The 27,903-nt window shown below is 62.6% G+C and overlaps 2 protein-coding genes across 7 annotated transcripts in view; both read left to right on the top strand.

Annotated features, from left to right (window-relative positions):
• LOC120759549 (mitochondrial Rho GTPase 2) overlaps positions 1-18,795 on the top strand; it is a 44,142-nt gene extending 25,347 nt beyond the window's left edge. Inside the window, exons 34-58 of one of the 5 annotated variants that reach the window (XM_040078927.2) lie at positions 488-659; positions 1,143-1,265; positions 1,351-1,537; positions 1,993-2,123; positions 3,135-3,278; positions 4,337-4,456; positions 4,838-4,922; positions 6,453-6,511; positions 7,421-7,502; positions 7,609-7,652; positions 9,173-9,226; positions 9,576-9,628; positions 10,282-10,390; positions 10,821-10,922; positions 11,521-11,619; positions 12,030-12,138; positions 12,391-12,511; positions 13,522-13,606; positions 14,745-14,890; positions 14,971-15,071; positions 15,143-15,273; positions 15,649-15,729; positions 15,915-16,037; positions 16,200-16,402; positions 18,040-18,795. In XM_040078927.2, the coding sequence (XP_039934861.1) occupies positions 488-659; positions 1,143-1,265; positions 1,351-1,537; positions 1,993-2,123; positions 3,135-3,278; positions 4,337-4,456; positions 4,838-4,922; positions 6,453-6,511; positions 7,421-7,502; positions 7,609-7,652; positions 9,173-9,226; positions 9,576-9,628; positions 10,282-10,390; positions 10,821-10,922; positions 11,521-11,619; positions 12,030-12,138; positions 12,391-12,511; positions 13,522-13,606; positions 14,745-14,890; positions 14,971-15,071; positions 15,143-15,273; positions 15,649-15,729; positions 15,915-16,037; positions 16,200-16,402; positions 18,040-18,157 (2,782 nt within the window). In that variant the 3' untranslated portion in view covers positions 18,158-18,795. Of the gene's footprint in view, positions 1-487; positions 660-1,142; positions 1,266-1,350; positions 1,538-1,992; positions 2,124-3,134; positions 3,279-4,336; positions 4,457-4,837; positions 4,923-5,602; positions 5,761-6,081; positions 6,147-6,452; positions 6,512-7,420; positions 7,503-7,608; positions 7,653-9,172; positions 9,227-9,575; positions 9,629-10,281; positions 10,391-10,820; positions 10,923-11,520; positions 11,620-12,029; positions 12,139-12,313; positions 12,512-13,521; positions 13,607-14,744; positions 14,891-14,970; positions 15,072-15,142; positions 15,274-15,648; positions 15,730-15,914; positions 16,038-16,199; positions 16,403-18,039 lie in introns of those variants that run through there. The other 4 variants (XM_040078925.2, XM_040078926.2, XM_058422559.1 and 1 more) reach the window with 4 other exon arrangements.
• A 3,469-nt stretch (positions 18,796-22,264) lies between these two features.
• RHBDL1 (rhomboid like 1) lies at positions 22,265-27,431 on the top strand. 2 transcript variants are annotated; one of them, XM_058422562.1, is made up of 8 exons: positions 22,265-22,365; positions 24,605-24,736; positions 25,009-25,233; positions 25,764-25,912; positions 25,996-26,108; positions 26,339-26,439; positions 26,921-26,981; positions 27,057-27,431. In XM_058422562.1, the coding sequence occupies exons 1-8, from the start codon at positions 22,327-22,329 to the stop codon at positions 27,326-27,328; spliced, it is 1,092 nt and encodes a 363-aa protein (XP_058278545.1). In that variant the 5' UTR covers positions 22,265-22,326; the 3' UTR covers positions 27,329-27,431. The 2 variants fall into 2 exon arrangements, with proteins under 2 accessions (XP_058278545.1, XP_039934879.1); XM_040078945.2 differs by having other exon boundaries at positions 24,605-24,763.
• The last annotated feature ends 472 nt before the right edge of the window (positions 27,432-27,903 follow it).

The raw sequence follows: 27,903 nt of genomic DNA, 5'->3' as shown, positions 1-27,903 counted from the left end.
CATTGAATGCTTTGGGTGGGAAAGAACCTTCAAGACCATCCCATTTCAACCCACCTTGCCATGGGCAGGGACACTTTTCACTACCCCAGGTTGCTGCAAGCCCCATCCAGCCTGGCCTTGGGCACTGCCAGGGATCCAGGGGCAGCCACAGCTGCTCTGGGCACCCTGTGCCAGGCCCTGCCCACCCTCCCAGGGAACAATTCCTGCCCAATCTCCCATCCAGCCCTGCCCTCTGGCAGTGGGAAGCCATTCCCCCTTGTCACTCCAGGCTCTTGTGCCAAGTCCTTCTCCAGCTCTCCTGGAGCCCCTTTAGGCACTGGAAGGGGCTCTGAGGTCTCCCAGGATGAACAACACCCGCTCTCCCAGGCACTGTTCCATGGGCAGGAGCCCTTCATTGAAATGGGTCATTAGAAAGTTGGATTTAAAGCAGGCAGAGTGGCTGTTCCAACATCTGAGCCAGTCCCTCTCCCACCCTGCCCTCCTCCAGGTCTGGCTCCGTCCTGCTGGAGCACGAGATCACCCTGGATGGGACAATTGTGAGCGCAGCCTTTGACGACTCCCTGGAAATGGGAATTGTGGGCACCACGGCAGGGACCCTGTGGTACATCAACTGGGTGGAGAGCACCAGCATCCGCCTCATCAGCGGCCACAAGAACAAGGTCAGCGGGGCTGGGCCTGCTTTGAGTTCTGCTGTTGCTTCAGGGTATCCTGCTGCTAAAAAAAAAAAAATGGTTCAAATGGTAGGAGAGAAGGTATTTTATGACAACTTGCAGTGCACCTTGCTTGGTCCTGCCTTTGGGGCTGGGTTTACTCTTTCCAATGATTGATAAGGCTGGAAAGGACCTTTAAGATCATCAAGTCCAAGCACCAACCCAGCACCACCACATCACCCTTAAACCAGCTTGTGCAGCCTGTGCCAGCGCTTTACAACCCTCTCTGTGAAGAAATTCTTCTTAATATTCAATCTAAATCTTCCCTGGTGCAAGTTGAGGACATTTCCTCTCATCCTGTTAGCCCAAAAGCAAAGGTCTGCACCTTCCTTCATGTTCCCTCTCCTCTGGTGTCTCCCATGAGCGGAATCCTGGGGGATGAAGGGGCAGGGCAGCTGATGTGCCCTGCTCTCTGCCTTGTCCCTGGAGCAGGTGACGGAGGTGTGCTTCAGTCCCGACGAGAGTCACTGTGCCACGTGCGGGGAGGACGGCAGCGTGAGGGTTTGGGCTCTGGGCAGCACCGAGCTGGTGGTGCAGTTCCAGGTGCTCAACCAGGTGAGGGTTCACGGCACATCAGTCCCTTCCTCTGGGCACAGGGAAGTGTCCCCGTGTCACCAGGTCTCTGCCGATTTCCTTGCAGAGCTGCCAGTGCCTGGCCTGGAAGCCTCGTCCCGCTGGGGTGTGGCCTTGTCCCGGCGAGAGCCAGCACGTGGTGGCAGGGTACAGCGATGGCACTGTCCGTGTGTTCAGTGTTTCCAGGACAGAGATGGAGCTGAAAATGCACCCCCACACTGCTGCACTGACAGCAATCACCTACTCCACTGATGGTGAGGCTGAGGTGACACTGGGGACATGTGACCTCGGGGAACGTGGCTTGGTGCTGCCCGGGTTTGCCCTGGCCTCCAGCTGCTCTGTGTCCTGGCCACCTGCCCAAAGCCCCAGGGCCAGGGAGAGCCACAGAACTTGTGAGTCTCAGTGAGCAGCCCTGGTGACTCTGCCAGCTGAGCACATGGGTGGGACAGGGGAGGTGCGTTGGCTCTGGGATAGCCAAGGGGTTTGGGTACAGCAAACACCGTTGGTTTATGATCTACTGTGGCTCTTCTTCGATGTGGAGGTTTATTGGGTGTCTCTGAGACACCTCATACCCAGCCCGTGACTGGGATGTTCCCAGCCTTTCACAGTGTTTCAGGACAGTGGTATCCCATAATCTTGGACCTTTCTCCTTTGACCTTTTTCTCCTCCTACAAGAAGCGTCCCATTCTTTCCTCTCCTCTGCCAACAGGGGAAATGATCTTATCAGGGGGCAAGGATGGGACAGTGGCTGTCAGCAGCCCTCGCACTGGAATGACCATCCATGTCCTGGCTGAGCACAAGGGCTCCCCCATCACCGTTCTGCAGTGCACCAGGAAGCAGGTGAGACCTCAGGAGCGAGGCCAGTCCCCATGTGTCACTGCACAGCTCTGGGAAGCAGCATGCTCAGCAGGTTTTGTTTTGGTGTCCCGTGCTTTTCCTCTTTGGAAATCTTCCTCCACCCCCTCCAGCAACTTCTGATCAGTTTTTTCAGGGATATATTCAATGGAATAAAGCACCATGTTGCAGGCGCAGCCCGAGTGAGGCTGTGCCTGCAGGAGGACCTTTGGTGGCAGTTGTTGACACCCTGCACACAGATGTGATGTGAACCTGTGCCACAGGCTCCTGGGGAGCAGCAACCCTCAGGAGCAGCCCAGGCTGTGAGCTTGCAGCCCCTGTGCCCCCAAAAAAGCTCTTGGGCAGCCTGTGGAGCTGGGAAGCCTTGGCTGTGCAGCAGTGGGATGGTTTGAGTACCTCCTTTGTCCTCTTCTTCATAGAGAGGTTTTTTCCTTTGCACGGCAGAAATGGGAATAGTTTTCCCTAAGCTCTCAGGCTTTAAGATCATCTACACTGCAAGGCTGTGTTTCCTGGTAATCTGAGGAAATCCTCCTTGATTTGAGGTGAAGGACGTTGTTAGGGGACACATGGTATTGGAAATAATTCCCCTAGGAAATATGCAGATCCAGAGGGTGTCCTAGGGAAGAGAACTGTGTCATTCAGACCAGGATTTGTGTTGGAAAGGACCTTAAAATGTAACCACCCATTTCCAGCCCCCTGCCATGAGCAGGGACCTCTGTCACTATCCCAGGTTGCTCCAAGCCCCATCCACCCTGGCTTTGGACACTTCCAGGGATGGGGCAGCCACAGAGGTTAATCCTGGCTTTAATCCCTAAACACAAGCCCCATGTTCCCATGAGTTCCTGTCCCACTCTTTATTGTCCCCTTCCTTCAAATCCTCTGTGCCTCCAGAATGACAGGGTTGTGTTTGTGCTCCACAGTACCACGACTTTGGGGTGCAAGGAGGGGAGCTCTGGCTGGCCCCCAGAATGACAGGGTTGTGTTTGTGCTCCACAGTACCACGACTTTGGGGTGCAAGGAGGGGAGCTCTGGCTGGCCACCAGCTCCGATCGCCGGGTCAGCGTCTGGGCTTCTGACTGGCTGCAGGACAAGTGTGAGCTCCTCGACTGGCTCAGCTTCCCAGCCCCTGCTGGCCCCGAGGTGAGTGTGGCACCTGCCAGGCCCTGCCTGCTCCTGGTATGAGGCTGGACACCAGCAGAGATGGAGGAGGGAGGCACAGGGCTCTCAGAGAGTGAGTGTGTGCTTGGGAAAGGCATCTCTGTTAGTCCAGTTGAGAGAGTATCTCGTCAATGCACCTTCCTGGGTGTGGAAAGGAAGCAGTGCCAGACTGCCCTGGAGCACTGAATTTTTAAGCATGAGGAGCCCTAAACTGCACCTGCAAAGAGCTGACAGCCGTGTGCCAGCAAAGCAGAGCCTGGGCAGCAGTGAGCACGGTGTGCAGGAGGGAGAGTGAATTATCAGCGTACTGCTAATTCTGACCCCCCCGAGGAGTGTGACTATTCCGAGCCAGGAGCGTGGTGGCGGCTTCCCAGAGCCAAGTACTCAGCCCTGTGTGTCCCTGCTGCTTGGCAGAAGCCTCTGGCTCCAGCCCAGGGGTAGGGTTTGGGCAGCAGGACACCTGCTAGAAAAGCAGGAGGATCTGTGCTGGAGAGGATGGAGATGGTCCAGGTGGCACTGGCAGACAGAAGGGAGCTGGGTGTTTTTGGGAGTAAGAGGCAGTGCCTCTGCCTGGGTCCATACAGTAGCTGGGTTCTGACAGTGATTCTGGTTATTTCCAAAAAGATGGACTTCCTCTGGAAAGAAGCTCACTACAGCTCTCCCTACAGCATGAAGGTTTGATCTTGCACCCACTGCTCAAGATCTGCCTCCTGGGCCCTCTTTTCTTGTGTTAAACTGATCCAGAACCTAATCCCCGCTTCAAGCCCATGCAGCAGTAATATCTCAGTGGGAATTCAACCTGTTGGACCCTCATGCGACCTGTTCCTACAAAACGAAAGGATTTGCTCCAGGTTTCCATGACAGGTTTTTCCTGAGCCTGAGATGGGAATGCAAGAGGGAGGAAGCAGCCTCCACCATACCCATGTCCCACTGCTCAAACACTCACAGCCCTGGTGTCCCTCTGTGCTCTCCTTTTATCCCTCACTGATGGAAATAAGGGAATGCAGCCTCAGTTTTGTTGCCTTTGTTTCCCTCACTAGGGTCTCGACAGCCTCCCGCCCAGCCTGGCTGCGTTCTGCCCTTGGGAACATGGTGTCCTGGTCTACGTGGGCTTTGGGCTGCAGAAGGAAGCTTTGTTCTACAGCCTGAGGAAGAAACAGGTACCTGTCCCCTGCCATGAGCAGTGGGGACAGTGAGGGCTGGCAGAGCTGTTCCCTGTGTTACCCTCGGTCACAGGGGTTGGGGTGGGCTCAGGCAGCTGCTCAGGGAACAGATTTTCATCTTGGAAACTGCCGAGTGTGGCCCTGGTGAGCAGCAGAGCCCTGCCCCTGCCTCAGGCTGCATCCAGGCAGGCAGCCAGGCCCTGATCCCACTGCTTCCAGAGCATTAACACTGTCCCCATTGTCTGCTGGATGCCTGGGGCAGCTTTCAGAGCTGTGCACCCTCAGGCTCTCCATAACCCTCCTTAGGGCTGTGGCTGCACGGCTCTGGGTGCTGCCTTCCCCCTCTGAGCTGCTGCTGTTTCTCTTGCTGGGCTGCAGGTGCTCAGGAAGATCTCCCTGCCAGCCTTTGCCACGTCCCTCAGCCTGTCCCCAGCTGCACCTTTCATGGCCATCGGCTTCGATGGTGAGTGCTGGGGGTGCCTGGGCCTCTCCTTCTTCTGCCAGAGGCAAAACAAGTGTTCTTATTCCTCAAAACAAGCAACATGTCCTCAAAGCTGGGAGCTACGGTCCAGGGCAAGAAGAAACCTCCAGGAGACTCCTGGGTCAGAAATGAGATGCATGAGGTCAATCCTGCTTGTCCACAGGCAGGGTTGGTCACTGGAATGCCTTCCCGGGGTTCTGGGCTGTCTCTGTGTCTGTGGCTATGTGAGCTGCAGCCCCTGAGGCAGCAGGGACCTTCCCACAGCATGGGGACAGGCAGGACCCTGCTCCTGGCAAGGGCACCTTGCTCCTGGAGCAGTTTGGATCTGATGGTTCCTGTGTCACTCAGCTCAGTGGCTCAACTTCCAGCTCAGCAGCAAGGAGAGAGCCTGGAGAGTGACTGGGGACGGTGCTTCTGGTGGGGAAAAGACATGGAAGATGGTCTGGGGGTGATGGGGAATGGTGCCTCTGGCTAGAACAAGACATGGAAAGGGAGTGGGAGGTGACCACGAATGGTGCTTCTGGCAGGGACTAGATATGAAGAAAGTCTGGGTGACAGAGAAGGGTGGTCGTGGCAAGGGCAAGCCCCAGGGAGCGGGTCTGGAGGATAATCGGGGACAGTCAGAGCCTCCTGGCCCAGCCCTGAGCCGCTCCTCTCCTCAGACCGGCTGCTGCGGCTGCAGCCCTGCCCCGCCGGGGCCCCGCAGGACTACGCCGGCCATGACGACACCGTGCACTTCTGCCGCTTCGCGCCCTCCGGCCGCCGCCTCCTCTCGGCCTCCCACAGCGCCGTCCTCGTGTGGGAGCTCACAGGCGCCTGAGCCGGGCTGGCCCCGGACCAGCGGCGCTTCTCCAGCGGGGCCGCCCCGGGACAGGCCCCGGCTCCGGCCGCGACCAGGCCCCAACCACCGCCCCCACGGCCGCAGGGGCTGGCGGCGGCGGCTGGCCCGCCTGCGGCCCCGCCCGACCTTGGAGCGTGTTTCACGGCCCCGTTCGCCGTTTGTTGCCGTTAAATGATTGGGGTTTTTTTGGTTAATAAAATGTCGAAACACCAAGGCTGGAGGTCTCGGTGTGCTGGTTCCGCTAGGGGGCGCGGCGCTGCCCGCGCCGCTCTGCGCCGCCTCTCGGTGGTGCGGCCGGAAGTGGGGCCGGGGCGGCGGCGGCGCCGCCATGAAGCGGGACGTGCGGATCCTCCTGCTCGGGGAGGGTGAGGGGCACGGCGGCGGGGGACGCTCCTCCAGCCCGGGAACGGGGAGCGGGGCACGGGGATCCCGGGGGAGAGGCTTCTCCTGCAGGAGAGGGGCGAGGGCGGGCGGGGTCCAGGTGGGCCCCCCATCGCTAGTAGGAGCAGGGGAGAGACCGGGCCCGCCCGTGTCCCCGGGGGCCCCGTGGGTGTCATTGTTACCAGCCGATCCGTGGTGTCACGGCTCCGATCGTGGCTCCCGCCTGCCGCTGTCTCCCTCGAGCGGTGCCGTACCGGTGCCAATGTCAACGTCCTCCCTTTATTTCCTAGCCCAGGTGGGGAAGACGTCCCTGATCATGGCTCTGGTGGGAGAGGAGTTTCCTGAAGAGGTGAGTGGGGAGGGGACGCGCACACCGCCACCCCGGGCCCTCTCGCTGGGTGGGACAGCTCTGTCCCCGGTGTCCCCACTGGAGATGGGGGTGTCTGGGAGGTGCTCACAGCTCCTGCGGCTGTGACAGCCACAGGGCTGATTCAGGAGAGGTCAGTGAGGACCACACGGAGCTCCAGCTGATGTGGTGTTTTCCTCAGTTTGTGCTCTGGTTCTGACTTGGGAGCTGACCCTGCCTTGCAGCTCTCTCTGCCCTGAGGAGGGTGTTGGTACCTCCCAGGGCTCCAGTTGCTGCTGCACAGCAGAGCTGGCTCCATCACAGAGCCCTTGGAAGAGGCCAGGCCCCATTCCCTGCCCGCTGTAACCTTTGGAGATGAGCTTGGTGCTCCGAGCCAGGCCAGCTGTGAGCAGCAGCATCCAGCCAGACTGTGCCCCTCGACACCTTGCTGCCCCAGCACAGTTTGGATAAGGAAATGGGATCAGTCTGTCCAGGCACATTTTCCCTGTGCCTCAGATGGTTTCTCCTGCTGCCCATGAGCAGCTGGTGCCCTCCGTGGTGTTGTGCTGGGCAGCATCAGCTCAGGTGGACCAGCCCTGCACCCCTTCTCTGCTCCCAGCCCAGCCCAGCCAGTCAGCTCAGCGCTGCTCCCAGAGGAGCCCAGGGAGTGCCCAGGCCTTGTCTCCGCTGGGATCAGGAACTTTGAGTGAGGGAGACAGGTGGAAGTTGCACCTCGAGGACACTGCCCATGCGAGGGCTGGAGTGCAGGGGGCTGCTGCAGCCTGGTGGGCCAAGAGCGAGCCGTGGTCCACAGCTCATCCTGCCCTGGCAGTGCCCACGTTGGGGTCTGAAGTCCCTTGTCACCAGTCCTGCTGGCTGCATGTGTCTGGACGGGGTGTGCTGGCTTTGCAGGTGCCCCCCAGGGCGGAGGAGATCACAATCCCAGCCGATGTCACCCCTGAGAAGGTCCCCACGCACATAGTGGACTACTCAGGTAGGGCCCTGTCCTGGCCGGCTTCTCCCCTTCCCTGCCTGGCTGAGGGGATTGGGAAGGGGTGCCCCTGCCTGGGCAGGTGGTGATGGCTTCATTCCCCTTCCAGAGTCAGAGCAGACGGAGGAGGAGCTGCAGGAGGAGATCGCCAAGGTGAGCAGGGCTGGCCGGGACAGGGACAGGAGCCCGCGGTCCCCAAGGGACATATGGCTGCTCCCCCCGTTAGCCACCCAGAGAGGCACAGCCAGTTGGTTATCCACGGATTAATGCTCCTGGTTTGTTTAGAGGCTTGTTTAATCCTGCTCTGTCTTGTAAGCTGTTGTGTGTGGCTTGTCCAAGCCCTCCAGGGAGCCTCCAGAAGGCGAGCGGCGGGGGGCGGCTTGCTGCCCACGGGAGGCAGAGGAGGCTGCAGAGCAGATGTCGTGCTCTCGGCCTCGGGGTGTTCCCCGCAGACTCAGAAGAGGGAGAAGCAGTTGCTGGGTTTGTGCGAGATCCCTGCTCCCTGCATTAGATTCCTGTGGCTGCCTGATGAAGTGGCGGCACAGAAGAGTTAACTTGGGAGCTGGAGCTGCTGGTGAGCGCTGGGCAGGGAGGGATGAGGGAGCCCTCGGAGCAGCCGTGGAGGAATAATTAAGTTGTCTGCCTGGGGTGGACCTGGCTGCTCTTTGCCCTGGGATTAACCTTGACTCTGAAAGATGAGGACCTTTTAATTATGGATAACGAAACCGTCTCTCTCACGTGAGCAAAGCTGTTTAATCTCCCAGCCTTGGTGGTTAACAGCCGAGGAGGTGAGCACGGGGGTCCTGCTCCCTCTGCCCAGACAGCAGGAGTACAGCAGGAGTACACAGAGGCTTTAAATGGCTCCAGGAAATCCTGCCTAAACCCTTGTGTGTCCTCGGATTAGCATTAAACTCTCTCCTGAAAGGACCAGTGATCCCTCCTGTCTGCTTCCGATAAAGCCTCAGTGGCCCTGTCTGCACGGGGTCAGGAGGGGAGGAGGGCCAGGGCACGGGTGATGTGGGAGTGGGATCCGGGCCGGCCAGCGTGGGAGCAGCAGCTCCTGAGGCAGAGGAGCTGCAGAGGAGCTGCTCCCAGCAGCTCATGGGCTCCGTGCTGAGGGCGACCCAGTCGGGGGCTGTGTACGTGTCTGTGCTCACGTGCGCTCGGCTGCTGCGTTTCCCTGGCCGCTCAGCCGGCGTTCCCCGCTGCCACGGCATTCCCCGCTGCCACGGCATTCCCTGCTGCCACAGCGTTCCCCGCTGCCACGGCATTCCCCGCTGCCACGGCATTCCCCGCTGCCACAGCGTTCCCCACTGCCACGGCATTCCCCGCTGCCACGGCGTTCCCCACTGCCACGGCATTCCCCACTGCCACGGCATTCCCCACTGCCACGGCATTCCCGGCTGCCACGGCATTCCCCACTGCCACGGCATTCCCCGCTGCCACTGCGTTCCCCACTGCCACGGCATTCCCCACTGCCACAGCATTCCCCGCTGCCATGGCGTTCCCCACTGCCACAGCATTCCCCACTGCCACGGCATTCCCGGCTGCCACAGCATTCCCCACTGCCACGGCATTCCCCACTGCCACGGCATTCCCCGCTGCCACGGCGTTCCCTGCTGCCACAAGTGTGGCAGGGACCCCTTCACCACCGTCTCCTGCTTCTCTTGCAGGCCAACGTGGTCTGTGTGGTGTATGATGTCACCAAGGAGGCCACCATTGACAAGGTAATGGGTGCCCACCACGGCCCCGCTCTGGCAGCAGGGGCATTGGGGGTTCCCAGTGCTGGGGTTTCCATGCTGCCCTGTGGTGTGGGCATGTGCTGATGGCCCCCAGCTCTGGGATTGTGGGTCGGAGACTCGTGCAAGCAGAAGCTGAGCCCTACCCTAGGTTACTCCCTCACAGCAGGACAGCAGGCTTGTTGCATCCTGGTGCTGGCTCTGGGCATCCCTGGGCCTGCTGTGCCTGCTGGTGTGAGGGAGTGCCAGGGAGCAGGGCCCTGTCCCTGCCTCCCTGGGGGCTGCCTCTCCCTCCCCAGGCTGTGCTGACAGCCCTTTCCCTCTGCTCACCTTCCAGATCCGCACAAAGTGGATCCCCATGGTGAACGGGGGACTTGAAAAGGGATCCAGGTACCGTGTGGGGTGTGATCTGTGGGTGCAGAATTGGGAGATTCTGGGGGCTGTGGGGTACCCACCATCCTCACATCCTTCTGAGGGCACTGAGAGCAAACCAGCTTTGTGGTTTGGTCCAGGCCAGGTTGAATGGGGCTTGGACCTGTGGTCTGATGGGGGTGTCCCTGCCCGTGGCAGGGGGTGGGATGAGATGAACTTTAAGGTCCCTCCCAACCAAAACCATGCCAGGAGTGTGGTTTGTGGCCAGGCCACTTGGAGCAGAAGCACGTGGGGACTTTTCTCCACCAGAGATCCAGTTGAGGGTCACTGAGGAGGGATCCTTCTCCCCCTTTGATCAGACAGGGAGAGGAGGCTGCCGGGGAGATCTGGGAGCACAGAAGCTTCAGTCTGTGTGTGGATCTCTTGGGCAGAAGGCTGCTGGGCTGGATTAAAGGCTCCTGAACATATTGTTGCTGGGTGAAAGCATAAGCAGGGTCAGGCAGTCTGTTTCTCCAGATGGATGCTCCCGGCTGTGGGAGGCAGGAAAGCTGCTCTGGACCTTGCAGAGGAGAGCTGGGGCCCCCCTGACCTGCCCATGGCAGCACCAATGGCTGGGACAGTGCTGGGACCAGGACGGGGGTGGCCTCACTTGTGCTCTGTGTCTTTCCTAGAATCCCCATTATTTTAGTGGGAAACAAGTCTGACCTGCAGGTGGGCAGCTCCATGGAGGTCATCCTGCCCATCATGAACCAGTTCTCGGAGATCGAGACCTGTGTGGAGGTGAGGGAGCTGGAGGGGGTGTGCAGAGCCTCCCTGAGGGGTTGGAATGCTGGTCTGGTGGGAGTCAGGGAGCCTCTGTGCTCCTGGAGAGCTGCCCTGACAGTGTTGCTCTGCACAGGTCTCTGTGTCCAGGGGTTGAGAGCCTGTCCTTTGGGCTTTCTGTCCTTTAGCCCTTGTAAGGAGCAGCTTTCTGTGTCTGCCCTCTGTGGCTCTCCAGTTAGAGCTCCACACAGGCCCTGTTGTTTTTGGGGCTGTGGAATGGGCTCAGCAAAGCCAGAGCAAAACCCAGGAGATTGTCCCCTTTGATTTTTTCCTTCTGGTGGGCAAATGTTGCTGTGGACTTCGAGGCACAGCTAGCATGGATCGGGGAGATTGTATCATCCTCCTCCTGCCATTTTCATCAGGGCTGTCTCTTCCTCTGAATCCCCAGTGCTCTGCCAAGAACCTCAAGAACATCTCTGAGCTCTTCTACTACGCCCAGAAAGCTGTGCTGCACCCCACTGCCCCGCTCTACGACCCGGAGGAGAAGCAGGTGGGCTCCTGCAAGAGTCTCCTTCCCATCACACTGGTCTGGGCTGGAGTGTTTGGAATGGAAGTGGAGGGTTTGGGCTGGCACAAACAGGCCAAGGGAACAGTGCCCATCTCCTGTGCTCAGTGCAGCCAGCTGGGCAGACAGACACCTGCGAGGACTTGGGTGTGTTGAGGCAGAAGCCCTCATGCTCCAGGCTGTGTGTTGGTTGTGGAGGGAAGGGTCTGGACGAAAAATTCCCTGTGGATTGTCTTCTCTGACTTTAGATTGGATATGAGGAGAAATTTCTTCTTGATGAGGGTGGTCAGGTGCTGGCTCAGATGGAGTGGTGGAGTCACCATTCCTGGAAGGATTGGAAAGCTCTGTGGATGTGGCACTTGGGGACAATGGGTAGTGATGGCTTTGGTAGTGCTGGGGGAGCAGCTGCACTCAGATCTTGGAGCGGTTTTCCAACCTTAGTGATGCCATGATTCCCACCTCCAGTGTACAGTGGTACTGGCGTAGAGGTGCAGGAAGGGCAGCCAGCGTGTGTGGGGCTGCAGGAGGCAGGGCCAGGCCGGGGCTGGTGCCCTGTGATTGTCACCGTGGTTGGTCCTTGCAGCTCAAACCCGCCTGTGCTCGAGCGCTGACCCGCATCTTCAACCTCTCGGACCAGGACAACAACCAGATCCTCAGTGATGAGGAGCTCAACTACTTCCAGGTAGGGTGCCTGCAGAGCTGAGGAGTTCCCCAGTGCCTGGGATTCCCTTTCCAGCAGGGAAGCTGCTCCTCTCCTGACACAGCCATCCTGCTCCTGTTCGGTGTTTCTGTGGCATTGCTAAAGCACTGCAGGGTGCATCTCTGAGCATGTGGGGTTCCATCTTCCTAAGCTTGGGCTGAATTTGCTCTGCCGTGGGAAGACCAGGAGGCTCTGGAGATGCTGAGAGTCCTAAATTATTGGGATGCTGAAGAACAGGGGTTTGGTCAAGGCCTAAGGCAGAAATCCATGGGCTGGGTGGATTTTCCCTCCCTGAAACCCCATTCCTTGCCAAGGGAGAGGGAACCTGGTGAGACAGGACTGTGCTCTCTGAATGCTTTGCTGACAATGGCCTTCGTTCTCTTGGGAGGCAGAAGTCTTGTTTTGGAAACCCCCTGGCTCCCCAGGCCCTGGAGGATGTGAAGATGGTTGTGTGGAAGAACACGACGGACGGGGTGCAGGACAACGGCCTCACCTTGAACGGTAACAGCCCAAGGGCTCCCTGCTCCTTCCCAGGGGATGGGGAGAGGATCCTTCAGCGCACCCAGGGGCTGTGTCCTTGGCCTGAGCCTCCTGGCTCTCATTCCAGTTAGTCCCTCCGGTTAAAACAAGTCTGCTGTGGCTGTTAGATCTCTGTCCCAGCAGTCTGTTTTCACAGGGAAAGCATGGCTGAAGAGTGGATCCCTGAGCCTGGAGTGACTCCACTGTGGCTGAGCCCCCTGATCTCTCCTGCAGGCTTCCTCTTCCTCAACACCCTCTTCATCCAGAGGGGCCGGCACGAGACCACCTGGACCATCCTGCGCCGCTTCGGCTACGACGACGAGCTGGAGCTGACAGACGACTACCTGTACCCACAGTGCGTGTCCAGGGCCGGGCAGGGGGTCACATTCCCGCGGTGCATGGCTCAGCATCCCCAGCGCCTTGGCTGGATCCTTCCTGCACCCCGGGAGCTGCTGTGGGCCCTTAGGTCAGGGCCAGGTTCGCAGTCCTCACCTTCCCCTCGGGCAGCAGCTGACACGTGGGGCTGGGGACAAATCAGGCCTTGGGGCTGCTGAGTTAGGCAGACAGGAAGGTGGGGAAGGAAATCCCAGACTTGCCTTGACATCAGCAGGGGCTTCTTGGAGGCTGCTCTGTCCCTGGCTGAGCGAGACAGAACGGCTCTGTCGGGAGCAGTGAGCTGTCAGCACAGCCCTCGCGGCGGAGCGTGCAGCTGCCGTCTCTTCTCCGCTCCCTGCCACTCTGGAGATGGGGAGCTGGCAGGAATGGAAGCGTTCGGCTTGGGAGCTGCCTCCTCCTCTTCCCAGAGAGCAGGCTGCAGGGAGGTGACAGGGACGTGCTGGTGGATGGCGCCTTGGGGCACTGCTGCGGCCCGCTGAAGCCCTGGGCGTGAGGCAGAGCGAGGGCACAGCATCTCCTGGGCTGCTTAAGAACGTGCCAGGGAAAGGCCACGGTGCGTCCTCGGGGGATTCTCCCCAAAATAAGGGAGCTGTGTCAGGGAATAGCCTGGCCTGGAGACAACAGCTGAGCTTGAGCAGGGAGGGAGTGGGGAGCTGTGTCCTCACACACTGCCCTTTGTTCAGGGCTTGAGGAGGCTCATTTGGGTGTCTGCACTGGAGAATAAGATATGAAAGATAAAAGGGAGGTTTAGGTTGGGTAGTAGGAAAAATTCCTCCACTGAAGGGGTGATCAGGCACTGGCACAACTGCCCAGGGCAGTGGTGGAGCCCCCCGTCCCTGGAGGGATTTAAACCCGTGTAGATATGGCACTTGGGGACATGGGTCAGCGGTGGCCTTGATAATGTTGGAACACTGGACTCGATCTTAGAGGGGTGTTCCAACCTAAATCATTCCACGATTTTCCCGGCAGGTTCCGCGTGCCCCCCGGCTGCTCCACGGAGCTCAACCACTTGGGATACCAGTTCCTGCAGAGGCTCTTTGAGAAGCACGACAAGGTGGGCAGCAGTGCAGGGGAGGGAATGCTCTGCTGGGCCTGCACACCTGGGCACAGGCGCTCCCCTAAGCACGCCTCTGTGCCAGGGAGCCCACGGAGCACCGGGAAGGGGCTTTCCTCTGCCACAGCATTCCCTCTTTGGAGGCTTTGGGAGCAGGAAGTGGCCACTGTGAGCTGTAGGTAGTCTGATGGCCTGTCAGGGACGTGGGGTTGTGGTCACTCCTCTTGACCAAAGGGCAGTTTGGACTTTGAGGGACTGGGTCTGGGTTAGCATCAAGCTGGCATGGCCCTTGTAGTGCCCAGCTGCGGTGGGCAGGGAGGCAGGGAAGCGAGCAGGGAGGCAGGGAAGCGGGCAGGGAGGCGGGCAGGGAGGCAGGGAAGCGGGCAGGGAGGTAGGGAAGCGGGCAGGGAAGCGGGCAGGGAGGCAGGGAAGTGGGCAGGGAAGTGGGCACAGCTGTTGGCCAGCAGCCACGGACCAAATGCCAGCATCTGCCAGCCTGCTAGAGGGCTGCCATGCTGGAGAGAGGGAGAGAAAGCACCACGTCTGTGCCAAACTCAGGCTCTTGGAGAGTGGGAGAAGGGGATGTGTTGGATCTGCATGCAGCTGCTCGGACTGGCTAGTTAGATGTTGATGGGCATCTGGGGTATGGCGGCTGTGACAACGGGGAGTGCCTCAGGAATGGCAGCAGAGTGGACACACACCCCTGTGTGTCCAGGTCAGCTCTGTGGCCATGGGAAGTGGCAGAACTGGATGGATGCATATCCCTGGGTGCCCAGGTGCCAGCAGGTCCCCTTCAGGCACAGCAGCCTGAGTGCTGAGTTGGCCTGTGGAAGGCCAGGCTGGCCTGATGCGGGCTTCTGTGGGACAGCTGGCTCCAGGAATGCCAAGAACAGTGGCTGTGGGGTGGGTGTGGACGGGCCCTGCCTGGCTGCAGCTGCAATCCCAAAGCTGTTGCTGTTGTGCAGTGCTGGCGGTCCCTGGGGCACAGGCTCTGTGAGCTCGCCCGGCTCTGGCCCCGCTGCGCTCCATCGATTCCTGCATCCCTGTGTGCCACAGCAGGGAGGTGGCCGCTGTGGCAGGGCCCCACGGGGCACAGGCTGTGTCCTGCCTCCCCCGGTGACTCCCTGTGTTTTGACAGGACCAGGACGGAGCCCTGTCACACACAGAGCTGCAGAACTTCTTCAGCGTGTTCCCCCGCGTGCCCTGGGGCCCCGAGCTCTACAACACGGTATGCACCACTGATAAAGGCCTGCTTTCCCTGCATGGATTCCTCTGCCAGTGGACGTAAGCTCAGTCCCTCTCCCTGGCCCTTGGTCACGTCACCCAGCCCTTGCTGACGCTCCTGGCGTGCTCTGTCTCCCCAGGCTCGTGGCTTACCTGGACGTACGGCACTGCCTGGAGTGCCTGGGCTACTTGGGCTACCCCATCCTCTCGGAGCAGGACTCCCAGACCCAAGCCCTCACAGGTACAGCCACGCCCTCCCCTCCCGTCACAGCTCAGGTCCCTCCCGGCTCTCACCGCCCTCTCTCCTGCCAGTGACCCGGGAGAAGAGGATTGACCTGGAGAAGGGGCAGACCCAGAGGAATGTCTTCCTGTGCAAGGTGCTGGGAGCGCGGGGCGCAGGCAAGTCCGCCTTCCTGCAGGCTTTCCTCGGCAGGAGCCTGGCGGTGAGTGGCTGCTCCCTGCCCGGCCACGCTCCCAGGGCGGAGCAGGAGGCACGGGGTGGGTCTTGGAGCAATCTGTCCCGTGGTGGCACCTCCCTGCCTGCGGCCAGGCCCCCCGTGTGATGCCCTCCCTGCCCGTGCTTCATGCCCCCTCCGTGCTGGTGGCTTTGGTTCCTTAATCCTGGGAGCAGTGAGCCTGCTCCCTCTGCTTGTCCCGGGGGCTGTGCCTTTCCCAGGCTGGCCGCAGCGATGCTGACTTTCCCTGCCTGTTGGGAACAGCCCCACATCTCCTGACAGGCCCTGGCTGCCCTTCAGCTGGCTGTCAGGGCACCACTGCTCACGTCTCCGCTGCTGAGACGGTGTTTTCCTTGGTGGCAGGCCCAGAGGGAGAGCCCAGGACAGCCATCCCTCTACACCATCAACACAGTGCAGGTCAATGGCCAGGAGAAGTACCTCATAGTAAGTCTGGGAGAGCAGGGAATCGTGCCGCGTCTGGCTCTTAGCAGGGCTGGGCTGTGTCCCCATGCCCTGGCACATGGGGCTGGGCTGTGGCTGTGGCTGTGCTGGCACAGTCCCTGTGCTGGTGTGAGGAGCAGCTGGCCCCCTGGACACTGCTGTGCCACCCCCTGTCCCCTCTGCCCCAGCTGTACGAGGTCAGCGCTGACGCGACGTTCACGAAGCCGTCGGATGCCGCCTGCGACGTCGCCTGCTTCATCTACAACCTGAGCGACCCCAAATCCTTCAGCTACTGTGCCAGCATCTATAAGGTAGCTGGCAGGGACCCTGGGGGACTTTACAGGGCTCCTGGGCAATCCCAGGGGTCCTTTATGACTTCACCAGGGGCGTGGGGGGCATCAGCCCTGTTGGCAGCCCTGCCTCTCCCAGGGCTTGGTCCTTAACCCCTGGCTGGGGTTTCTCTGTCTCTGCAGCAGCACTACCTGGACAGCCAGATCCCCTGTGTCTTCGTGGCCTCCAAGACAGACCTGCCAGAAGCCAGCCAGCAGCCAGGGCTCTTCCCAGCTGAGTTCTGCTACAAGCACTGCCTCCCTCCACCCTTCCTCTTCTCCTGCCACAGCCAGGGACCGCCCAGCACCGCTGTCTACACCAAACTGGCCACTGCAGCCACCTTCCCGTTAGTATCCTTCCCCTGGAGGGGCTCTGCTGGGAGCACGGCCTGGGGAGGGGGCTGTGTCCCACCCCTGCCTCTGCCACATCGCTTTTGCTTTGGTTTCTCTGCAGTTTTTGGTGTCTTCAAGTGGTTTTGGTGTCATCTAGGGCATGGAGTGATAGGACAAGGGGGGATGGCCTTAAGCTGAAGGAGGACAGGATTAGATGGGATATTGGGAGGGAATTGTTCCCTGGGAGGGTGGGCAGGCCCTGGCACAGGGTGCCCAGAGCAACTGTGGCTGCCCCTGGATCCCTGGCAGTGTCCAAGGCCAGGCTGGACAGGGCTTGGAGCAGCCTGGGACAGTGGAAGGTGTCCCTGCCCATGGCAGGGGTTGGAACGGGATGAGCTTTAAGGTTTCTTTCCAATCAAACCATTCCAGGGTTCTGTGATTCTGTGATCTGCTTATACAAATAACTGAAACAGAAAAGCCACTTCTGCCTCTAATTGCAGAGGGGGAGGTGTTCTTCTGCCTTTGTGTACATCTCTGGCAGATTCAGTAGATAGATCCTGCCACAGGAGTGTTTATTTTTGAAGCCTAAGATAAAAAAACGCTGAAGAGGAGTAGCCAGCTTAGTTTGCCAAGGCCCGCGGGGGGGGTGGCAGCTATTTTCTCCCGATGAGATGGATCAGGCTGAAAAAGAGGTCAGTGAAGCGAGACCTCTGTCACACAGCCTCCCTTCGGGAGGAGCTGCCCCCAGAGGGGCTGGGAGCGGGGCAGGACAGCAGCAGGCTGTCAGGGGAGGTGAGGGGGGTGTGGAGGGGAGGAGGATCCCTGTGAATGGAATCTCTCCGCTCCAGGGCAGGGAAGGGCGAGCACAGCTCCAGGGGCTGAGCCCTGGCGGGGAGGGGAGAAGAGAACGTGTGGGTGCGTTGGAAGGCAGGATGGGATTACTAGTGAGTAGTTTTCCCTCCAGCTTCTTTTCAATAAACAACTTTATTTTTAGAGCTGACGCTTTTTTTTTTTTTTTCCCTCCCCTCTGCAGTATTAAAATTTAAATATTCTTAATATATCTTAGGGTATGTGGTATAAATAAATAACAGCGTAATGGAGGGCCGGGGATTGGCTGTGCTCCCCCGAAGTAGTGGGGAATGAATTATGGATGGAGAGAGGAGAGGAGAGGAGAGGAGAGGAGAGGAGAGGAGAGGAGAGGAGAGGAGAGGAGAGGAGAGGAGAGGAGAGGAGAGGAGAGGAGAGGAGCACGTTAGTGCGGGGCAGCACGTGTTTGGGAAGGGAATGTGTGCGCTGGGGCAGCACCAGGCCCTGTCCCTCTGGTCCCTGTCACCAGTGTCCCCGTGGTGGCACCTCGGCTCTCCGTGTACCGGGAGCTGGAAAGGCAGCTTGACCCACAAAGGCAGATACCTGCCTAATTATTTAGGTGTTGGAGAGCTGTTTCCAGGCCAGGGGAGGGGACAGCCACCTCCACCCACAGACGGTGATGCCGGGTGACGAGTGCTCCGCTTGCAGGGACGGGGAATCTCTCAGGTTCTCCCTGGGCTGTTCCCCCCGGTACTGGGCTGCCCCCTGGCACTGCCCAGCGTCCCTGTGAGGGGTGGGAGCAGCGGGGCAGCCGCACTCACCGGCCCTTTCTGTGTTCTTGCAGGCACCTGAACGCCGTGGAGCTGGGAGCCGCGTCCTTCTGGCTGCGGGTGGCGCTGGGGGCGGCGGTGACGGCGCTGGTGGGCTTCACCCTCTACCGGCTGCTGGCCAAGAACAAATGAGAGCCACTCTCCGCCCCGTCCCCCCTGTGCCACCAGCTCCCCGTCCCCAGTGAGGGGCCCCACCTCAGCTGGCCCCTGGTAGGAAATGCTCCTTTGCCCCCAGCCTGGATTCAGGACCAGTGAAGCCAGACCTCGCAGCACCAGCAGGATCCATCCCTGGCACCCGCCAGCCTCACCCCGTGGCCACAGGGCAGGCAGCTCTGCCGGGAGGGCTCTGCCTCACCAGCAGCTGGAGGATCACCCTCATCTTTTATTCTGTTCAGTTTTTTTAACGCTTGTTTTTAAGCTCAAACGCAAGTGTTTCAGTGTCTGTCGGACTGGGCACCTCCCCTCCCCAGAGGGCTGTGCTGGTGCCCTCAATTCTGGAGGGCGCAACGCTCCCGGAGTCTCTGGGAGTTCCAGCAGCAGCTGAGCTGTCAAATGAGCTCATGGCTGCAGCTCCCTGGGGCACATCTCCATCTCCTGTCCCGGTTTCCCTCAGCCAGTGCTGGCAAAGGCAGCAGGGGAGGGAGGGCCAGGCACTGACACCCCCCAGCCCCAGTGTTTGGGGTCAGGCCTGGCCCCTCCTGCTGGGACACGGTGCCTGCTGTCCTGGGCTGAGGGGGGACAGTGACAACCAGGCTTTGGCCTGAGCCCCTTTCTGTTCTTCCTACACAAAAATCTTGTGGGTCCTGCAGCGTGCCAGGCTCTGGGTCCATCTGTGCTCCTTTCCTGTGTGGCCAGTCCCACCCCTGGCCACCAGTATTCATGGCCACCAGTATTTGCAGGGCTCTGGGAGCCCTGGTAAGGACTGGGAGGGCATTGGATGCCCTCTGTGTGCCCCGTCTTTCCCTGGCAGTGCCACCACTGAGCTGGTGCCACGCTGTGCTCTAGGCCCTGTGTGCTGCTGTCCCCTCTGTCCGGAGTGTGAGGCTCTGGGCATTTCATCTCCTGGCACCACTGGAAGCTCTTTCCTGTCCTGTCCTGTCCCCTGCCCACACCTGAGCTGGTTTTGGCTGCCAGGACTGAGCTCAGCACCCGTTGGGCCAAAGCCCCGCAGTGTCCCTGTCTGCAAGTCCCAAAGAGCGAGGCCAGCACCCATCCCTGGGTTCCTGTGCTCCCAGGGGAGCCTGGCTCAGCCCCTGGCTGCGCTGCCAGCCTGGCCTGCCCCAGCACGCTCAGCGCCGGTCTCTGCAGGCAGCTGCGGGAGCAGCTCCCAGGTAGCGCCCAGAGCTGCTCTTTGTGTGTTGTGTCTATTTAAATGTTATCTCGTGGCCTGGAGCCAGCAAGCGGGTGGGGAAATCGCTGGGTGGCACCAGGATCTCTCCCAGGGACAGCCCGGGGTGGTGTCCCCATCCTGCTGTCCCCAGCGCTGGCCAGCCGGGGATCCCTGCCTCTGCTGGAGCTGCTCTGCCAGTCGGGCACCCACTCACCGCTGGTCCCTGGCACCGCCCGGGCCACGTCCTTCGCGTCTCGTGTCCCTCTCTGTGCCCACCGTGCGTGGCTCTGCCAGCCGGGCCCGTGCCTGGTGTCTCCCTGCTCCACATCTGCTGGAGCTGTTACGTTTTAGGTTTGTTCTCTACAGCAAAATAAATTTTTACACACCTTGCGCTTGCACACCGCGTCCTGTGTCACCTGGGGAGCAGGACCCTCGTCCCTGCCCGCGCTGCACGAAGCCTGGCGCCTCTGTGGGCTGCGGTGGGAGCAGGGGCACGCCGGGGCCTGGGCTGCCTCGTTTGGGGGCGATTACAGGGATTCAGGGCAGGAGCAGAAGCCTGGTGAGGTGGGACGAGGTTCGGGCTGGCCAGGACTCCTTGGTGCTTGGGGACACGGATCCTTGTGCGACAAGTGCCAGCCGGAGCGGAGACGCAGGGAAGGGGGTGATGGATGCCGCGGTTCCCTGCCCGGGCTCCGTGGGAAGCGGGAGGCTTTGGCTGCCCTGGGAGCTGTGGATCTGTGCCCATCCCCGTGTGGGGTTTGGGGCTCCCCACGTCCCTGCAGACACTTCACCCTGCGCCCGCAGCTCCCAGGGCTGTGCCACCTCCCCTCCCTGCTCCTGTTTTCCCATGGCAGCTTCTCCCTCGGCTATTTCTGTCTCTGCAGCCTCAGCCACGGGCGCTGGGCACGGGGAATGTGGGCGCAGCCGGAGAAGAGGATTTTCCAGAGCCTCTGCACTGGATGGGGTCGGACCGCTCCCACCTGTGAGGGGATCCCTCTGGGCTGCGGGGTGGGACAGGAGACCCTTCCCACACGGCCAGCCAGAGGCCGGGGCTGGTGGGGGACGCAGCTGGCGCCGGGCAGAGGAGGCGACTCCGAGGCAGACGGGACACGCGGTGCTCCCTGGTGACTCCAAACCAGGCTGGATCCCACGGGAGCTGCGGGCCCACGTGTCCTGGTGTGTATTAATAGCACCGGTGTGCGGGGCCACGGGCGCTGTGCTGGGACAGACGTGGGCGTGGGGCAGGGGACACCCGTGGCAGGGCCATGGGACCCCAGCCATGGCCGCACACGGTGCCCGGGGAACCCACAGTGGGGCTGAGCCGTGGCTCTGGAAAGTGAGGACGGTACCAGGGATGGGTCCTGGGGACATCCCTGCCCTGCCTGGGGATCCAGGGGAGCCTGGCCTGGGTGGCACTGGGCGCATCCCACAGAGGCTCCGGTTCCAGGGACCCAGTGCCAGGCTGTCCCATGGGCACTGTGCTGCGCCAGGGGACAGCGGCGGCTGTGCCCCTGTGCCACGGGGGGTGTGCTGGCCTGTGAGAGCAGGGTCAGGATGCAGGAATGTTTGCAGTCACCTGTGCCAGGCCCAGCAGGTACCTGGTCCTGGCATGCCGATGTCCATTCTGGGATACTGATGTCCTTTATGGGATGTTGATGTCCATTCTGGGATGCCGATGTCCATTATGGGATGCCGATGTCCATTATGGGATGCTGATGTCCTTTATGGGATGTTGATGTCCATTCTGGGATGCCGATGTCCATTCTGGGATGTTGATGTCCATTCTGGGATGCCGATGTCCATTCTGGGATGTTGATGTCCATTCTGGGATGCTGATGTCCATTCTGGGATGCCGATGTCCATTCTGGGATGCTGGTGTCCATTCTGGGATGCTGATGTACATTCTGGGATGGTGGTGTCCATTCTGGGATGTTGATGTTAATTCTGAGATGTTGCTGTCCATTCTGGGATGCTGATGTCCATTATGGGATGCCAGTGTCCATTCTGGGATGCCAGTATTGTATCCGGATATGGATCCCACTTAGCAGGGTGCAGCTGCAAAGCCATGAACAGTACCCAATGTGGGTATTGGAATACAGGTACCTGTGTTGGGACGCAGTACTGGAAATGGAATACAAATTCCCATTCCAAGATGCAGAGCCTGTTCTGGGACAGGGATCACAGCAGGATCCAGGTCCCATACCAGGATGTATCAGCGCTGGGTCATGGGGAGCAGGGTGCGGGTGTCCACACCGGGGTGCACAGAGCTGTTCTGGGATGCGGGTACCGGGCCGGGATGTGGGTGCCAGTACTGGGATGTGGGTGCCAGTACCGGGATATGGGTGCCAGTACTGGGATGTGGGTGCCAGTACTGGGATGCCCCCAGCTGGACCGGAATGCAGGTTCTCATGCTGGGATGCACGTTCCTGTACTGGCATGCTGGTTTCTATACTGGGATGCTGGTTTCTATACTGGGATGCCTGCAGCCACACCGGGGTGCAGGTTCCCATACCAGGATGCAGATACCTGTACCGGGACGCAGGTTCCTGTACCGGGATGCCCGCAGCCGTACCGGGGTGCCGGCGCCATCCCGTGCTGCGAGCGCCGTGTGCCGGCTCCCCGCCCGTGCCCTGGGCCGTGTCCGGCGGGGCGGGGCGGGGCGGGTCCCGGTTCCCCGCGCGGCGGCGGCGGCGGCGGCGGGGGGTGCGGGGGAGGGGGGGGGGCGCTGCGCCGCGCTCTGCGGCGGGGGCGGCTCCGCTCGGCTCCGCTCCCGCCCCCGCCGCCGCCGTCGCCCCGCTGCCATCGGCGGCTCCCGGCGCCGCCGCTCGCCGCTCGCTCCCGGGCCCGCCGCAACGCGGGGCTGGCGGGGAGAGCCGCCCCCGCCGCCGCCCCCGCCGCCCGCGCCGCTCCCCTGCCCGGCTCGCCGGCCCCGGGCGCGGGGGAGCGGCGGAGCCCTCCGCCCGCCGGGTGCATGGACAGGAGCTCCCTGCTGCAGCTCATCCAGGAGCAGGTGAGGCCGCCCGGGAGGCACCGGGCTGCGCTCGGGGCGGGGGGGGGGGCCGCCGCCGGTCACCGGCCGTGGCCACGGCGGGCGGGGATGCTCGCACGCACCGGGCACGGCTGGCGCGCAGCGGGCAGCGCTGCCCACCCTGGGCGGCCACGGCGGCCGTGCCGCCCCTCGCCGGCGCCCCTCGGCGCTCCTCGGTGCCCCTCGCCGGCGCCCCGGGGCATCCGCACCCCCCTTGTGCCGCTGAGAACGCGCGACTCATCTCACTTGTGGCCTCTCCCTCGCCGGCGCCGGGTCGGATCCTGCCCCGAGCGCCCTCAAGGACGAAGGGTGCTGGGCACAGGACCCCAGCGCCGCCGGCGGGGTCTGGGCGCCGGATGGAGCCCCGGGGGTGCCGTGGGCTCGGTCCTGCTGGCGAGGCGGGGGTCTGCACCCACCCCCGTGACCTGATTGCGGGATGAGGCCGTGGAGCATCAGCTGCGCGGCGTGGGGCTCTGCTCGCGGCACGATGGGGCCTCGAGGGGGTTCCACCCGCTGCTCCCCGGCCCCCACCAACCCCCCTTGAGCTCCACCGCCTCGTCCCTCCATCCCCACCCAGCCCTGGCCCAGCTGGTGACTCTCCCCTGGGCACGGGGAAGGAATTTCTTGGGGGTCAGGAAAATTAACTGTTCCCCCACTCTCCCCCCGCTGTTTCCGTGACCTTGGCTGAGTCCCCCAGGCCGGGAGCTGCGGTGCTGTCCCCCGTGTCACCCCACCCTCGGGCACATGTGAGCCCGAGCTCTTCGGGAATGAGCAGCATCTTCCCCGGGAATGAGCGGTGCTGGAAGGGCTGGGGGATGGGGACTGGGCCCTCCCGGGGGTTCCTATGGTGCCAGTGAGATTGGGGTGGGGGGAGATGCACCCCAAAAGTAGAGAGGGGCTCCCTGGTTGCTGACAGGGCTCTGAGCGCTCTTGGGGCTGGTGGCTCAGCTTGTGCCAGCGTGGGGACAGCATGTGCCAGGTCCCGGCGTGGCACAAACACGTGGAGCCTGTGGGGTGATGGGTGTGGGGTAGGGGGACGAGTGACAAGAGGGTTCTCCTGCCCCCCATGGCTCCCCATGGCTGCGGTCGCTGAGAGGTTGCAAGTGCTGCCTGCACCCTGCACCCCTCATCCCACCCTGCACCCCTCATCCCACCCTGCACCCTTCATCCCACCCTTCACCCCTCATCCCACCCTGCACCCTGCACCCCTCATCCCACCCTGCATCCCTCATCCCACCCTGCACCCCTCATCCCGCTCTGCACCCCTCATCCCACCCTGCACCCCTCATCCCACCCTGCACCCCTCATCCCACCCTGCATCCCTCATCCCACACTGCACCCTGCACCCTTCATCCCACCCTGCACCCCTCATCCACCCTGCACCCCTCATCCCACCCTGCATCCTTCATCTCACCCTGCACCCCTCATCCACCCTGCACCCCTCATCCCACCCTGCACCCCGCTCCGGGCAGCCAAAGCCCCTTGGGAAAGAGGCTGTGGCTGTCTCCTGCCGGGTACAGGGAAGGACAGGGTGCCCATCCCGGAGGGGATACGGTCCCGTGTCCCAAGCATTCCCTTCCTGCCCATCCCACGAGGATGAGGCTCCTCTCCCGCTCCTCCCTCCCTGCAGAAGCCGTGAGCAAACCCCGCACCGCTCCAGGGGGATTGCAGGGGCTGCGCTCTGGCCGTGGGTGCCCTCTCCCCACCTTGGGCCATCCTGGGCTCCCTGTCCCCTGTCGGGTTCCCCGTGCCGCTGGGTGCCCGTGGTGTCCCGGGGGGGCTCAGGGTGCCCGGCCCGCTCTGGCAGCCCCGAGGAGGGCGCAGGGCGCCCCGGCACAGGGCGCGGTGGATCCCAGCGGCCGGCGGCAAGGGCGGCGGGAGGAGCGGGAGGAGGAGGAGGAGGAGAAGAGGAGGAGGAGGCTGGTGCCAGGGCTGCGCGTGTGTTTAGCTTGGTGGCTTCCTGGCTGGCAGGCTGCTGGCGGCGAGAAATAACTGAGTGGGAGAGTGTTGGCTGCGCCGCGGGGAGACGGGGACAGCGGCACGGGGCAGCGGCGTGGGGCAGGGCAGCGCACGGGGCGCGATCCGGGGTGGCTGCGGGCTGCGGCGTCCCTCGCAGAGGCAGGGACGGGTGTCGCGGAGCCGGGCGTGAGGCGCCAGGAGCGGTCCCCGGCCGAGCAGGGAGCCGCGGCTTCCCGGTGACGCTCCGCGCCGCGCCCCGCAGCTCGACCCCGAAAACACCGGCTTCATCGGGGTGGAGACGTTCGCCAGCCTGGTGCACAGCCATGAGCTGCCCCTGGACCCCGCCAAGCTCGACATGCTGGTGGCCCTGGCGCAGGGCAACGACGAGGGGCAGGTCTGCTATCAGGAGCTGGTAGACCTGGTCAGTGCCGGTCAGGGACGGGGCGGGTGCCGGCCCGGGGTGGGCACCGGGCGCCTCCCTGCGCCCCCGGGGAGGGGGGCGGACACCGGCGGTCCCCGGGGACCCCCCCGGCGCGGGATGGCGGCGCGGCCCCGGGACGGCTGCTCCGGGAGTTGGCTCCGGGGGGCGGCTGGGCGGGGGGCGGCCCCGGGCCGTGCGTGCCGAGCTGCCCCCGCGGCCCCCGCGGGCACGGCCTCTCTCCGCAGATCAGCAGCAAGCGCTCGAGCAGCTTCAAACGCGCCATCGCCAACGGGCAGCGGGCGCTGCCCCGCGACGTCCTGCTGGACGAGACCGGCCTCGGCATCTACAAACGCTTCGTCCGCTACGTGGCCTACGAGATCCTGCCCTGCGAGATGGACCGGCGCTGGTACTTCTACCAGCACCGCACCTGCCCGCCCCCCGTCTTCATGGCAGCCGTCACCCTCACGCAGGTGCGGGGCACGGGCGGGCGGCGCCCAGCTGGAGTGTCCTGGAGACCTTGGCAGGGATCAGGCCCGGGGTGGGTGAGCCGGGCTGTGAGCTCCCGGTGCACACAGCGGGGCTCAGAGCTGACATGAGGGATGCGTGACCCTGGAGGTGACATCTTTGTGCCCACGCGGGTGACTCGGACCCGGGGCTGTGGGGCTGGGTGACCGCAGCCGTGATGTTCTGGTGCCCACAGAGGGGCTCAGATGTGGGGTGAAGGGTTGGGTGCTCCCCGTCGTGATATCCTGGTGTCCATGGTGGGGCTGAGATCCAGGACAGAGGGGATGGGTGACCCCAGCTGTGATGTCCTGGTGCCCTTGTGGGGCTCAGATGTGGGGTGAAGGGATGGAGGAGCCTGTTTGTGATGTCCTTGTGCCCATATGTGGGACTCAGACCCAGGCAGAGGGGATGGGTGACCCCAGCTGTGATGTCCTGGTGCCCTTGTGGGGCTCAGATGTGGGGTGAAGGGGGGTGACAGCCGCCGGCTTTGTCACAGATCATCGTGTTCCTGTGCTACGGGGCCCGGCTGAACAAGTGGGTGCTGCAGACCTACCACCCCGAGTACATGAAGAGCCCCCTGGTCTATCACCCCGGGCACCGGGCGCGCGCCTGGCGCTTCCTCACCTACATGTTCATGCACGTGGGGTAGGTCCTGCCGGGGGTGACACCGGGGACACCCCTGGGGCCGTGCAGCTGAGCCCCCGCTGTCCCCTCCTGTGCCCGGGCAGGCTGGAGCAGCTGGGGTTCAACGCCCTCCTGCAGCTGATGATCGGGGTGCCCCTGGAGATGGTGCACGGCATCCTGCGCATCAGCTTCCTCTACCTGGCCGGGGTCCTGGCAGGTGGGTGCTCCCCGGGGGGGGCTGTCCCCATCGGCCCCGTCACCAGCCCAGAGCGGGCACGGGGAGGTGCACGCCGGGTTTGGTGGGGATGCTGGGCTCTGCCCGCTACCACCCAGCACCACTCGGCCGGGGGCTGGAGGGCAATGCAGGCTGTAATTAATTAATGTAGACTGTAATTAATTAATGTGGTGGGGGCGAGAGCCCATGCTGAGCCCTGTCTGTGCCCCCAGGCTCCCTCACCGTCTCCATCACGGACATGAGGGCCCCCCTGGTCGGGGGCTCAGGGGGGGTCTACGCCCTCTGCTCCGCTCACCTCGCCAACGTCGTCATGGTCAGCCAGGGGACAAGGGCACACAGAGGGGAGGACGGGGGGTGGGTGGCTTTGTAGGGTGGTCCGCACGGGGGGATGCCATGGGGTGACAACGGGCGTGGGAACTGTCTGCGTGTTGGGCAAGGTGGTGGGACATTAACGGGGGATGCCATGGGGTGGGTGGCACTGTGGGGTGGGCAGCCACGTGTGACGTTGGTGGGGGGATGCTGTGGGATGGCACTAGAGGTGGCACTGTCACAGGGGTGGCATCATGGGGTGGGTGTGGGTGGGGAGGAGCAGGGACCTGAGTGGGCTCCATGGGTCACTCCAGGGGCTCTGGCAGCAGCCCCCTCCGCAGTGCTGGAGCATCACTAGTGCCAGCCCATCATCCCTCTATCCCTCTATCCCTCCATCCCTCCCTCCATCCCTCCCTCCATCACTCTATCCCTCCATCCTATCATCCCTCCCTCTCTCCCTCCCTCCCTCCCTCCCCTTCCCGCAGAACTGGGCCGGGATGCGCTGTCCCTACAAGCTGCTGCGGATGGTCCTGGCGCTGGTGTGCAGTGAGTACCGCCCCCAGCCCCCCGGGCCGTGCGGGGCCCCGGGGCGGTCTCAGCACCTCCCGCGCTGTCCCGCAGTGAGTTCCGAGGTCGGTCGCGCCGTCTGGCTCCGCTTCTCGCCGCCGCTGCCGGCCTCGGGCCCCCAGCCCAGCTTCATGGCGCACCTGGCGGGGGCCATCGTGGGCATCAGCATGGGGCTGACCATCCTGCGCAGCTACGAGGAGAGCCTGCAGGACCAGTGCGGCTGGTGGGTGCTGCTGCTGTCCTACGGCACCTTCCTGCTCTTCGCCGTCTTCTGGAACATCTTCGCCTACGACCTGCTGGGGGCACAGATCCCGCCCCCGCCGTAGCCCGCCCCCCGGCCCCGACCCCGCGGTCGGTTTGTTTTCCGAGCCCGGCGGAGGGGCTGGGGGGGTCCCCGCGCGTGACATGGGGACAGGCCACCCCCGCCCGCCTGCCCCTCGGTGCTAGCGAACGCGCCGCCCCCCGCCCCGGGCTGCGCCCCCCCGAACGTCCCCTGCCGACCCCCCCCGCTGTAGCCCCGTCCCCAAAGGATGCTTCAGCCCCGCCCCGGCATCGCCAACGCCCCCGGGGTGCCCGCAGGGCTCGGAACGTGCCCCTCGGGAAGGAGCCGAATGAGGGGGACCCCCCCCGCTGGCTCCCGTACCCCCTTTCCAGGGTGGGGGCAGCGAAGCTGCCCCCCAGGACCTGCACTTTCACACGAAGGACTGGTGCCAAAAGAGGAGCGATTTATTTTTCTATGCCAAAATAAATATAAGAAAGAGGAATAATAATAATAATTTAAAAAAAAGGATGTGGCGAAAGCCCGGCAGGAATCAGCTGAGACGGGCACAACTCATTTTGGCGGTGCCCTCGGCGGCACGGCCCCCCCTCCCCGCGCCCCGGGCCCCGCTTTGCTGCCGGC

This window comes from Hirundo rustica, chromosome 15 (assembly GCF_015227805.2).
Source record: "Hirundo rustica isolate bHirRus1 chromosome 15, bHirRus1.pri.v3, whole genome shotgun sequence".
Taxonomy (NCBI): Eukaryota; Metazoa; Chordata; class Aves; order Passeriformes; family Hirundinidae; genus Hirundo; species Hirundo rustica.
The sequence above is the reverse complement of the archived record's forward strand: the minus strand, read 5'-3'. Positions and strand labels throughout refer to the sequence as shown.

Coding starts and splice junctions, on each gene's coding strand:
- RHBDL1 (XM_040078945.2), top strand. CDS start 22,327: ATGGACAGGAGCTCCCTGCTGCAGCTCATCCAGGAGCAG. Junction 24,764..25,008: donor ATCAGGAGCTGGTAGACCTG/GTCAGTGCCGGT, acceptor CTCTCTCCGCAG/ATCAGCAGCAAGCGCTCGAG. Junction 25,913..25,995: donor TACATGTTCATGCACGTGGG/GTAGGTCCTGCC, acceptor GTGCCCGGGCAG/GCTGGAGCAGCTGGGGTTCA.